The sequence below is a fragment of the Corvus kubaryi genome, unplaced genomic scaffold (genome assembly GCF_017639235.1).
Source record: "Corvus kubaryi isolate FWS band 111438036 unplaced genomic scaffold, C.kubaryi_AGA036_p1.0 37398, whole genome shotgun sequence".
Lineage (NCBI taxonomy): Eukaryota > Metazoa > Chordata > Aves > Passeriformes > Corvidae > Corvus > Corvus kubaryi.
The window spans coordinates 26,480,762-26,494,280 of NW_024581137.1; the positions used below are offsets into that span (position 1 = coordinate 26,480,762).

Sequence of the window (13,519 nt, forward strand, 5' to 3'; positions counted from 1 at the left end):
TGTTTTTAAATCCCACTTTGAAACACATGCTATCTTTTACATAAGTTGAAGAGGAGCATGTGCAATCTTCTCCCAATGTTTTACAGCCCTTCAAGTTAGGAGACTGTGGAATTGCATGCACGAATGTTGTTGGTGGTACTTCCCTGCTTAAAACTTCTTTTCTTTTAAACAGGAAAATTCAAGAGAAGAAGGCAGAGGTCTGGTTCACCAGGTCTCCAATGAAAGCAGACTGTCGATAGCTGACTCTCTCACGGAATTTTTTGATGCTCAGGAAGTCCTGCTGTCTGCTAGTTCTTCAGAAAATGAGGTCTGAGCAAGAAGATTGACATCATTCAGATGTATTTTCTTATCTGCTAATTGACATGCAATCTTTCTGAGTGCTAGCTGTACATCAGAAGACTGCCAGAAAATTTAAATTTTCAAAACATTTAGAAATTAATATGCCATTTATATTTATTTGTTGTCATTGTCTCTTCACTGTAAAAGGTAGCAATTATTAAGAAGTCTTATATACTCAGCAAGGCAGATGGCAATTAAGTAGCTAGTATGCAGACACTGCAGACATTGTACTGGCTGCCTTCAGTCATTATACAGGTGCCCTGGGAATTGCATCACAAAAATACTTGTTCATACCTGTCCTTGTGGTTCCTGTAGGTACCTTGAAGCTGATGTCATGCATATTGAAATTTATTAGATCATTGTTTCCTCTCTTGAGCTCCATAAAAACCTTGGCTTTGACATGAGGAAAGCCTTCCTAGTTGTGGGGCTAAGGAGATGAAGCATGTCTCCACTAAAGCTAGATTCTTCAATTATGGCGATCTCTCCCAAATTTAGTTGTCTCTTCTTAGGACTTTGTAGTACTTTTCTGTAGTACTGAAACACCGCTTAAACGGTTCAATTATATTAAAACAATAATTGCAGCTGAAAGTAACATTTTCCACATACATATGGGGTTATTTTAATGAGTGATGTATCTTGCTTTTTTCCCCACCCCACACTCAGGTATCAGATGATGACTCATATGTAAGTGATATCAGTGATAATGTCTCAGAAGATAACCTAAGCAATGACATGGAGAATGAAAGACAAACGTTAGGTAAGTTCAGTGGGTTTTTATGCCATGTTTTGAGAATTTTGTTTCTGTTTGTTTGGGATACTTTTTTCTTCTCTTACTAGATAATTAGATGTTACGGGTTTTGAGATGTAAACAGACTGTGTTTTTTCTCGTATAGACTCAGATTGGTTTGGAACAGCAGATTCTGGATAATCTGCTTATCTGGGCACTGTTGATTAAGCAGGATGGTGGTTCTGTATCATCAGGGAAACATCTTTTCTTGGCTTCTTTGATGCAACTCCCACTCCCTCTCAGTTTCACATGGCCACAGGATTTTCAGAGTAGCAAGGCCTAACTGCTTTCTTTTGTTAAAAAAGTAATTTTCTTCTTGTCACACTGTTTTTTCAGTCTGCAATTTAGCAACTGCATTCAGAAGTCATGTTGTTTTAGCAGAACTCACTGTTTAAAGGAACATGAGAATAATTACATACTGGCAAGTCTGGTGCATGCCCATAAGAATTTCTTTCTTGCATGTTTCAATCATTATAGTCTTGTTAGTACATATGCTAATTTGTCCTTCTAATTAGAAGGAGACTCAAAAAAAGGAGAAGAATTGGTCATTACAACCTGCCTTCAACTCATTTCAGCTAACCACCACAATGTTCTTCCCCCTCTAACAATGTATTTTTATCTTCAAAAATGCTGAACAGTGATTTCTTACGAGCAGCTGTTTCCTGATCATCTCCAAGGACCAGTGGATTCCTATGAACTTAGGTAGTTTGACAAGTGTTCTGTAACTGTTCAAAATGAAGATTTTTTAATTTTTTCTTTTAAGATAGGAAAGAATACAGATAGATTTATCTCATGATCTGGACCTTAGAAAGCTGTATTATTGTGGCAGTTCATCTTTTTGTAACAAAGACTGTCACTGAAGCTCTTCAGTATAAGCAGCACCTCTGCATGCTTCTGGTACCTGCTATTTCAGTGCTTTGGGCAGCCTGCCACTGCCATTAATAGAAAACTGGATGTCTTTCTCCTACAGGGCTTTAGCTGCACCATAAATTGTGGGATTATGATAAAATCCTCTGGTCACTGCAATGTAGAAGGTCAGATCAGATGTTGATAATGATCCAGTTTGGCCTCAAAAGTCATTGAGTCTAACTGGAGATCAGATGTCTAAATCTCCTTTGGCATTTATCCTGTCTGTCACAGCTCTTACAAACCAGAACTGCATGGGCTTTTCTGTAACAGAGAGTGGGCAAACTTCACTGTTTAGAAAATTTGGTATCTGAGTATTGGAGTTCTTGCTCTACTCTGTTTTTTCAGCAGCTTACCTCAATTAATGGACTGGTCCAGAATACATAAATGAGTCAATTGGTATTCTTCTTTTAATCAGAAGCTGTCAAAAGACATAGCCAAATCCCATTTCTGGGAGCTCTTTTAAACAAGGATAGGTTTTTAGCATTTACCTCATTCCTGAGGTATCTAAGGCAGCATCCTTCTTTTTGGCCTCTTCTGATCTTAAATAAATTCTTCCAATAGGGAAGTATGGGAGTCAACTCCTTAACTCTCAACAGTATAATTGTTACAGGTAGATTTTTTGACTCAATAGTGCCCATGCCATTTTTAAGCAAAAAGAAAGATACAGGCAAGGGACAGTTCACCTGACCTCGCTAGAGTAACTCAGTCATATGAGGTATTAGGACTTCTAGTTTGAGTGGCAGGAAAGATGGAAACTCCTTCCTCAAAACTCTGGGGCTACTGGTTACCCTTTAAAAACTCTACATGAGGCATGGGCTGGCAGGGATGGAGAAGTTCGTCCTTGTGGTCACCTGTCACTGCTGGAAGCACTGCTGATACTGTGCTTATGTCAGTGGAAGAGCAGAGGAAGTACTGGTTAAGTGCATTTAAGGGCAGGGAGTCTTCAGGCATGTGTAGCACAGAAAGAGATGTGCTGCCCAGGCTGGGTTTAATTCCTTCAAGACAGAGCTGTGTGAGGAAAGCCAGAAAAGGACAGGGGTTGACAGACTGAGGCTATGCCGAAATGTTTCCAAATAGTAACTGATCCTAAGGCAGGAGCTTCCTAGGTGCTCCTCAGGATGTGTAAAGATAAAATATGTTCTTACAGTGGCAAACACATTCCTCTCTGAAACAAAAGTGATGTACAGCTAAGCAGTGTAATCACTTCAGACTAGTGCCTGTTGCAGAAGCTTGTAGCTCTGTTTGGATTTTGCTACAAATCATTTCATTCAGAACTATTTATCCTGTTCTGATTGCTTTGATATAGCAACCAGACTTCAGATATTTGTGTCAACGACTCTTGACTTGAGTCTTCATTTTTTTTCTTTTTTTATCTTCAGCAAACCCAAAGCACAGTTGCTTCAGCTTTTCCCTTTTCCACCCTTAAAACATGTCAGTTCTCCATCAATGTATGGGCGTATCTCAAAGTAACATCGCTAAGTTTAAATGCCACGGGGAGCAACGTGGAAAAGCCTGAATGTAAATTTGTGGTGCAGTAAATTTCCCTGGTAGGAGTATTCAAAAAAGTAGGAAGAGCTCAGTAGGAGTAGTTATTATCCTTACATCTGTAAGTTACATCTCGCCTTCTGAGAAGTGTCAACTTAATTGAAGGTCTGTCAAGGAAGGAGGTTTTATGTCCCCTAAACAGATATGAATCCATCTCTATTACAAATAAAATAGTTATAATATTTACTCTTTCAACTTCAGTGGAAAGTCTGAGCAGACTTTTCTTGCAGACTTTAAGGGAAAAGAAGGTAATTTTTATGCATCTCTTGTACCTGGCATTTTACTTCTGTTAATATATGTAAAATATTGTTCTTAATTTTGTCATTTTTATAACAGGCTATCTTCAAACCACAAGTGAAATACTTAAATGAATCGTGGGTGGAAGGAAGTTTTGACAGAAGACAAGATGGTTGCATTTTAATGTATGTTTGCAAAGGGGATGAAACTAAGAAAATGTGAATTTAATTGCTCTGCCACTTCTTTTCAGATTGTATTTCTGAAAGCGGAATTGGATGCAATTCTAAACGGAGAACATGTTTACCAGCTCCATGCCCTAACACGAGTAACATCAGCCTATGGAATATCCTGAGGAATAACATAGGAAAGGATCTCTCCAAAGTGGCCATGCCAGTTGAGTTAAATGAGCCACTGAACACCCTGCAGCGTCTCTGCGAGGAGCTGGAGTACAGTGAGCTCCTGGATAAAGCAGCGCACACACCAAACCCCTTTGAACGCATGGTAAATACCTTATTCCAAACACTTAGTAACATTCAGTAGAATTAGAACAGAGTAAACATAAAAGCAATGCTGAAGAAATGAAGATGTTCTGTTCCATTGTTTTGTTTCTCTCAGCTGAGAGAGGCAAACTCTCCAAATGTGTCTGTACATACTCACATAGCCACTATTTTTGACTCTTCTGCTCCATTTCTGTTGCTTTTTCAAAAAGTCTCCCTCTCCTCAAGTACCTTGCTGTTCTGCAAGTTTAAACAAAAAAAGAAGCTTAGTTCTGTTTTGCAGCCCTTGCTCTGCAATATTAAAAATTTACAGCAAAAAGGGAAGAGGGGATTAAATTTATACAATTCCCTGTCAAAGATGAAAGCTACAATATATCTTTTTCAAGGGTGTTCTGATCTGGTAACACATCTGTACATAGAGATGCTGGATCTTCCAGCCCTACATGACTGTGATATCTCTATATTAACTATGAGCTCCATATTTTTTAACAGCTAGTTTTCTGAAGTTTTGGGGTTAATCCAAAATGTTCAGGATCTTAAAACCGGGCAGTATGATGTATATTGGGTACAATAATGGAGTCATCCTCTGCCAGTGCAGAACCCTGAATTCTGCATTTGGCAAAAGAACAAGAGAGAAGTGCTTTTCAGTTGTTCTGCTTCCAGGTGTACAAGAGCTACTTAAAATGCAAGCCCATAAATAAAGGATTAGAAGCTCCCTAAATTCTCGTAAATGGAAGATACAGATTTTCCCATAAACTGAATTAAGCCTTTTCAACTCAGTATGTCTTATCTTAAAATGAGGTTATTAAATGGAAGTAGGTAGTTGTGTTATAAATACTGTTTGAAAAGTCTCTTTCCTCATTCTGACACACTCAGGGGTTACAATTTAGGGCCTATTCCCAGGGTGTGGCCATTCACTGGGGTTTTCAGTCCATAGCTTTTTTTGTTCTCTTGAGAACATAAGCTAAAAGGAAAAGGAAATGAGCAGTAGTTGTTCAAAAGGGAGTGAAAAGAAGCCTTCTCTCCTTCCCACACCCAGGCATCTGGAAATTACCTCAGACTGGTGTATTCTTTGCCTTTGAGAAATTCCTGAAGCAAAATTTAATGCTAGCTGTTGCATAGTAATTGCAATAGTTCATAAAAGACCCTATCTGCAGTGGATTTGTTTTCTGAAGCTGTGAAAAGAGAGTATCTACACTTTCACAAGATGAGGAAAAGGGAGTGAAAAGAGAAAAAATGTGTTACAAAAGAGACTTGAATCAAACAGCCCTGAATTCTAATTCCTCATATTATGCTTGAGTTGACTGCACAAATTTGGAAGGGCTGCCTGTGTGTCAGTCATGATCAACAATTTCATGATTAGGTAATAGCACCCAGTCGAGACAAAACAATTTAAGTCAAACAACATTAGAAATAGCAAAGTTGGTGAAAACTCATCCAGTACTTTCTGTGCTATGTTTATGGAAAGGATTGTTGGTAGATTTACGGAGTCACAGATATAACTATAAAAACCAGTTATTATACGAAATCTAACAGTGATTTTTAGGGTTACTGCTTTGAACTGTGTTGCAGAATGCTAAACTGTTTCAAACACTTTTCAGAAATGCTGTTTTCAGTTGATGAAATTTGCAGTATCTGATCCTAATAATTCCTGACTTATTGAATGACTCTGAAAATTGAATAGTTCTTTAATGTGTGAACTAGGGCTTAGCTTATAGGAGGTATGAACATTTGTAGTTTGCAAATAAAGGGAGAAATACAGAATCAGGATAAAGCTTGCTTTTATTTTTTCGTGTCTGTTGTAAATTAATTAATCTAAGTCCCAAATATGTACTTCCCAGGTGTACATAGCTGCCTTTGCAGTCTCTGCCTATGCATCCAGTTACTACAGAGCTGGAAGTAAGCCATTTAATCCTGTGCTTGGAGAAACCTATGAATGTATTCGTGAAGATAAGGGTTTCCAGTTCTTTGCAGAACAGGTATTGTATGCTGCAACCCTTAGAATTGCTACTCGATACACTGCAGAATTCTAAATGTGTGGCTGGAATCCTCTAGAATTAATGGCAAAATACAAAATTGCTTTACATTACCTGAGCCCAGCAAAACTCAAGGGACCTTGCTGAATTATAAACAAAAAGAATTGTTTTTTGAGGAAAGTCTGCTAAGTCTGGCATGGAACATCACAACCAGCAGCTGACACTCAAGGAGCAAAGGCTGGCAGGCTGCCTGCTCCAGTAACAAGATAACTTGGTTAAGTAGAGTGCAATTCCCCATGCTGAAATCTGATCACAACTGCAACAAAAGTTTACATTCTTGTCATTTTCTTTTGTGTGTGATCATTAAAAATACTGAAGTATCTTCAGCTGTTTAATGTCTTCTTTTATAACAAATGTATCTGTTGTGTGAGTCAATCAACCACAAGTATTTCCAATGGCACCATGACTATTTCTGCTTCCTGTCCAAATATTTAGTAGGCTAAGCCTTTCAAATCTGCTACCACAGCTGAGTAGGTGAAGGATGTATACAGCACATCATGGTGTTCATGAAGATAATTCCCCAGTAGGAGAATAATTATTAAGTATGGGTGAAAAATATTAAATTTAAACCAGCCAAGCGACCAAAATTACTAAACTTGAAGCATATGTTAAAAAGAGATAAAACTCAAATACCTGGTGCCTAGCAAAGTAAGAATGACTGAAAGCTGTCTTATTCTGTCTAGACATAACAGAAAAAATACAAAAAGTGCAGGGGGCAAAAGTGTGCAAGCTAGAAACTTGATCAGAGAAGGACTTCTAAGAGGCTTTCTTTAGGAAATGAAAAGTGCTTTTGTGCCTGTGAAGGTACAGCATTTTGCACATTACGTTTTAGAACTGACAAAAAGGAATATTATGTGATCTTTCCTTAGTCTCAGGAAATGTCACAGGCAAGAGTAAAACTAAGGAGAGAAAAAAAAACCAAACAAAAAGTAAAACAGTCAAAGCAAGAATGAAATTTAAGGTTCAAGTAATGTATCTGGTTCTTCACTGTGCTACTCCACTACTAAGATGATGTGTATAGAGCACTGCAAGTACCCACACAGCATCAAATTTGAGTAACAAAGTGGTGAATAAAGGGTTTGATGTTACACTGAATTAAAGGAAGATATTTTCACTTGAATAGTGGGTAAACCAGTACAAAGGCTAGTTTTTATAAAGAAGAATATTACTACATGAGCAGGCTTGTTCTATTAACAACAGTTGTTCTAATATATGAAATAAGCGACGTGAGTTTATAGAGTGGTAAAGTTATGGTAAGAATATGGGGTGAAGAAATACTAGGAAGGGAGGGCAATATAGGAGGAAAGAAATTTAATGCAGCTTACAAGCATTATATATTTCTCTTTACATCAGGAACAGTGGCTTATTGCTTGCACAAGCATTTTGATGCTTACTCCAGATACCTTGTTAGTGCAGGCAGAATGTAATCCATGGGATAGAGGGGCAAAAGGTATAAAATAACAAAGATTCTGTTCTATCACTAGAGTGAGTTTAGAATAACTCCTGCTATAGCACCATGATCTTAGCCTGGCATTATAACAGTTTAAGTGAGAGCTAAGTTTAACCCATGTATTATGGTGACATCTGGGGTTAATCTGGGTACGGTGTGTAAGAGACAGAATGTTGCTCTTGCTGGATTAGGCCACAGTTGAGAGCAATTAGTACTTTTATCTTCTTTTTTTTTTTTAAACCAAGTGGAGGATGTTCAATAAATAACTGGATGCCTGTGGAAAAAGATGCTCAATAAGAGATTTGTGAAATGAGTAACAAAAAAAGAAAAAAAAAGTAAAAGTTGATTTGAGCCATGTAGATGGTTAAGAAATTAAATTCATAGTGAGAAATAGCGATTTCACTTGAAAATAAAGTTGCCCAAGGAACAGCAGGCGTTACACATCTAAGAGCTGGTCCTGGTCAGTTGATAGTCGTGTTCACCCAGAAGGGAGAGTTCAAGTTGAGGAGGAGTGGCTGCTTTTTGTGCTTTTTTTATTTACGGTTGCATTTTAATACTCTGAATTGTTTATTTACTCACAGTCCTTGCTTTGCTAGTTTGGTGGTTGCCCTAATTCATGCACATGCTAATGCCCAAAGCTGATGAAGTGCAGTGCATGTGGTTAGAGTTTCACACTAGAAACACCTGGGGTGTCACTGCTGCAGTAGTAGGGATTGCTGGATGGAATTTCGTGGCTTGATTTCTTTGCGCCTGGCCCGTTTAGAAATGCTGATCACTATCTCCTCCCTCATACTCAGGGTTTTGTGGTTATTTACTGTACATAAGCTTTTGGCCCTTCAAGAATTTTTAAAAATTCTTGTCTGAACGCTCCACGTGTGGTTTTTGTTAATCTATCAAGAGGTCCTAAGGGTAAATTTAATTATCACCTTAGAGACAGTGTACAAAGTTTGTGCGAGTGAAAATCTAGCTACATACAATCTCAGGCCTTTTAAAATAAGTGTTCCCCATTTCTTTCAAGGCATCTTAGGTCTCAGAACCTTTATTAATCCCACTGCCTCCCCCTTCAGGACACAACTGCAAAGGGAAAGAAAATGTTCAAATTGTAAATACCATGTGGGAATGAAGGAGAAAAAAAACGAAAGAAACCAAACCAAAATGACTGTTCAAGTATTCATATGTTAATCTTTTTTTCCCCCTTCTCTTTTCATGTCTTGCTATTAGGTCAGTCACCATCCACCTATTTCTGCATGCCATGCTGAATCTGTGAATTTTGCTTTTTGGCAAGGTAACTCTTCAGTCTATCATTTACTTTTACAGTATTCATAATATTTTCATTGTATGTCTAACACAAAATATCCAGAAATTAGGAAAAGTTGACATTCCTTGGTTAAATTTGTATCAGAATGGTTTTATGAAATGCTAGCCTGTACTTACTTGCATGCTTCTTACTTGGATCTTCTCCTATTATAAAAATTCACAAGATACTTTGCTGTGTTTGGATTTTTTTTTACATAACATTAATTGATTATTATTTTCATGTACAAGTATCTCCTCTTCTTTAAAATCAGCTTTGCTTGGGGTTTTGGGGGGATGTTGGTCTTTAGTAAAGAAGAATTGTATCTCAAGCTATTTATAAAACAAACAAGCTTGAAAACAGCATGAAAAAACTACAAGTTAAATCCTGAACCTTGGAAAATCTTGTAAACCTGTTCTGAAAGCAATTTTCAAAAATGAGCATAACAGCAAGGATAAATACCTTTACTTTCTCTTTCTCTGCTGGCATTATTACAGATTTTGTGCTGCTTGACTACTAATGTTTTTTTCAAAAGGTGTGTGTTGGAGCTTTGTTGGCTGTGTACTGCTAGTGAAGGTGTCAGCCAGTAACAGTACCTGTGGTTAGATAATTCTGAGGGGTACACAAAACATAACCATGCCTTTTAACTTACTTAAAATCTTTCACCCAGGAGTTTGTCAAATCCCAATGTAGCCATTTTGTTGGGGTTTTTTTTCTGATTGACTCTGCTGACTTGATTATAGTTATTACAGATGGAGCCATACTGAACAGAAATTGGAACCATTAGTTTGGGTTTTATTATTATATGTAATTCTTTGCTTTGTAAACAAATACAGGGACACAAGGATCCTTTTGTTCTTAGCCCAGAAGCTAAGATGACCAAAAATTTATTCAGTAACTTGAATACTGTATAAATAAGACTAGATAGCAGCCTGTCTTACACAAATCAGTCTCATCTATTTTTATTAACAGATCTTGACAACTGTTGTCACTCAAATATTTTAACACTTCTGTTTCGAGAACGAAGTTCTTCTGTAATAATGAGAGCTGAGAATCTGATTAATGTGAGACTCTGAGATTGGTCTCGATGAGCACAGGACATTCAGGGTGCAGCAGGCCTTGGGGGTTTTTGCTTGCTTTGTTTTTAAATGTGGCTAGCTGAGCTTATTAGGAGGGCTAGATTATGATTTTTTTCCATTGTAAAAGCAATTTTTAAATGCTGCAACCTCTTGTAATGAGGCTATATTGACTTATGTGGAAAGATTAACACCAATTTAATCATAAAGGCAGCTTGTCAGTAAGTTCAGTTCTTTCCATATGCAAAGATCTTTTCACTTACTGTGTCACCTCAGCTGAAAAGGAGACGGCAACATTGCCAGAGTAGTGCTGTCACTGTCATCCCACCAGACACTGACCTTAGTTCATGTGTTTCATCATCAAGAAATCTCCTGATCATTTCTAGTGAACTGGAAGAATGGGCTCTGACAGGGACCAATAGTTTGGAAATAGCTTTCCATGACTTAGGAAGCTGGCTCTGCTTCTGCAGAGGAGTGTCGACACATGAGCAGTGGAAATGAAGGAAGTTTCAGCTTTTACAGCATCTGTGCCTGAATTAGTGTGAGCATAGCTTTGAAATAACACTTTGCTTTTTCTCTTCTGTCCTAAAATTCTTGCATGATAGTTGCACACTGGCTCCCAAGATGTTTCCCACATGCTGATCTCTGTGGGACAGCTTTGCCATTTATGAGAACATAGAATTTGGCACAATCTGGTAATGCACTTTAACTGTTAAACTCAGTAGGGTGTACCTTTGCCTTTTGTCTTCCATCCCACTGCAGAAGAGGAGAAAGCCAGGACAGAATTTGTCTCAACAACATCATACTTGAAGTAGCTTTGGAGCCCTTGTTGTGCAGTATAGGAATCACAAACGAGTATCATTGTCACTGAAGATGCTGACCCAGCATCAGACTTCAAAACCAAAAAACCCAAAAGGTCCTTTTCTCATGTGATAAGAAAAATTACTTTCTTGCATGCATTCTTCCTATATCCCATTCTATCTTTGCAATGATAGGCAGCTTGGTGTGGCTCACTCATCACTTGTACTTACATACTCAGGAGATACCTGAGTAATCTCCTAATTGTGGTTTGGGCATCTATCTCTCAGCCAGCATAAGAGTTTCCCCCGAGAATTGTACAGGAAACAGTGTTTCATTTTCCTTGTGTTAGAACTAGCATCTTTTTGAGATAGAGTTGAATTTTCCCCTCTTTTTCATGTCAGGCAGGGAATGGAGTTCCTAGAGTCTAGTATAGGAAGGGTGCTATTCCCCTGAGCTCTGAAGTTACTATGAATGTTACTGCTTGAATATCTAGCCCAGTGTAACTCAACAGCCCTTTTGCCATGCTGCTTGTTTCTTTCTCTTCTGGTGCTTTTGCTAAATAAATTTGGCTAAACTTGCATTGAATTTTCTTACCTTTATCAAGAAATGACATGAGACTTGGACACTTCTTTCTGTGATTCAAACAAGATTTCAAAAGACCAGTTAAACTTACAGAGGGAGTTGGACTAAATCCCTCTGCCATTTCGTGCCCTTTGAAACCCTCTTTAACCTCTTGACTGTGGATGTTCTTGTTATATTTTTGTTTGAAATTCTGCTTTTGATTTTGAAAATGTCTGCATTCATTCACTAGCAGCTGAATAGCAGACAAGTATATGCTGCCTACACCTTATTCAAATTTCTCTTTTGAAAAATTTTTTGAGAGGACTGTTAAACATCTGTTACTTTGCTATTTAAATAACCAATAATACAATGAAAATAAACAAACAGCAACAACAACAAACCCACCAACCAGTGTTTGAAGGTCCAACAACATTCTTTGAATACTTCTGCTACACTTTGTTATTTTGAATTTCTTGAAAACAAAGTAGAGCCCAGAAACAGCCTGATTCACCCACCTATGACTAAACCTGTCTTTTTTTCCTTCTTGTTCTAGATGTCAGATGGAAAAACAAATTCTGGGGAAAGTCAATGGAAATTGTTCCAGTTGGCACAACACATGTAACTCTTCCCGCGTAAGTGCTGCAGTCGGGCACTGCTGCTCGTGCACAGGCACAGATGTGCTTGCACACACTTGAGCCACATTCATTCAGAGGACAGCAAGCTCTGCTCTGCCCTGTTAGACCCTTGGAAGAATTGGTGACTATGATTTAATTTAAAGAGAAAAACAGAGGAAGAAAGACCCCACCAAACCAAAACCAGAAGCATAAATCAGAAGCACTAACTCTTTCAAAGGTTATGAAAAACAAACAGTGAAGAAAAAAAACCCCACCACTGAAAAAAGAGAAGTTGGTATTTTCATACTTCAGTTGAGTTTCAACCTTAATGCATTTTAAACTCACAGGGAAAAACTCACAGGGAAAAACTGCAGGGTAAAGGAAGCTATGAATTTTTTTGCTTGAATATGGGTTTGTCTTTTGTAACTGGACATGTAGGGACCCCGACACCACGGGGTTCTGGTCTGTAGGCGAGGCCAACAGCCATCACCACTGCAGAAGTAATTACTGTAAGTGTTAAGTAGAACCAGTTACATATCTGGGGTTTATTATCCAAGCAAGCAGCCACTGTAGTGAAGAGTTGAGAATCGTTGTTTTGTTTTCTTTTGGTTTTTTTAAATAAAAATCTACAATGTTCTGATGCTGGCTTGTCAGAGTGCCCATTATTGATGAGCAATTTAAATCCCTTAAAATCTGGCTTATATCCATCATGTTTGCAGAACCAGAGGTCTAAAGGTTGAGTATTGTTCCAATTAAATCTGTTTTCCAATAAGAGAGTACAAAATTAATTATTCCACCATCTGAAAAAAAAAAAAAACAGCCAAAGGATTCAAGAACCTAGCATTCCTCAAACCAAGCATGCCTTTTCCTTTTGAGTGGATAAAATTGTAGTACAGTAAGATAGTATCTCAAAAGTAATGTATAAACCATGTTATGTTCATAGCACCTACCCTAAGCTTTGGAATGAAAGGTTTCTAGGATGTGAATGAGCATTCAGAGCCAAGATATAATAGGGCCTGTGATGGGCTGATGAACTGGAAAGCAATCTGATTCATATGTGATCTCCATGTGCTGGTTTGTATCCCTGTGGATTTGATACAGAATTGGGTACAAAAAAAGGTGCCAAGGCTATAGGGAAAAATTAAGCATTAGTATTAAGGTTCATTTTGAAACAAAACCATTGTTTTTTTAGCATTTGTGATAAGCATGTGACCTGCATAGGTAAGGGCAGAAAAACAATTTACTGTGGGATAAATTGGTTGCATATCTGCTAGTCTGTACAAACTGTCCTTGTGTGTGCCCTTACAAAGCAGCAAGTGAAAGCAAGTTAAGGGGAGGTTAAGGTAAGATTGTAATAACTTCACAGGATGTGT

General features: G+C 37.9%; 1 protein-coding gene across 5 annotated transcripts in view; it reads left to right on the forward strand.

Annotated features, from left to right (window-relative positions):
• Positions 1 to 13,519, forward strand: part of OSBPL3 (oxysterol binding protein like 3) — an 85,920-nt gene that overhangs the window by 61,937 nt on the left and 10,464 nt on the right. For all 5 annotated transcript variants that reach the window (XM_042043114.1, XM_042043117.1, XM_042043116.1 and 2 more), the window contains 6 exons: positions 173 to 307; positions 1,003 to 1,096; positions 4,068 to 4,318; positions 6,156 to 6,293; positions 9,022 to 9,085; positions 12,086 to 12,164. In XM_042043114.1, coding sequence (XP_041899048.1) covers positions 173 to 307; positions 1,003 to 1,096; positions 4,068 to 4,318; positions 6,156 to 6,293; positions 9,022 to 9,085; positions 12,086 to 12,164 — 761 coding nt within the window. The remainder of the gene's footprint in view (positions 1 to 172; positions 308 to 1,002; positions 1,097 to 4,067; positions 4,319 to 6,155; positions 6,294 to 9,021; positions 9,086 to 12,085; positions 12,165 to 13,519) is intronic.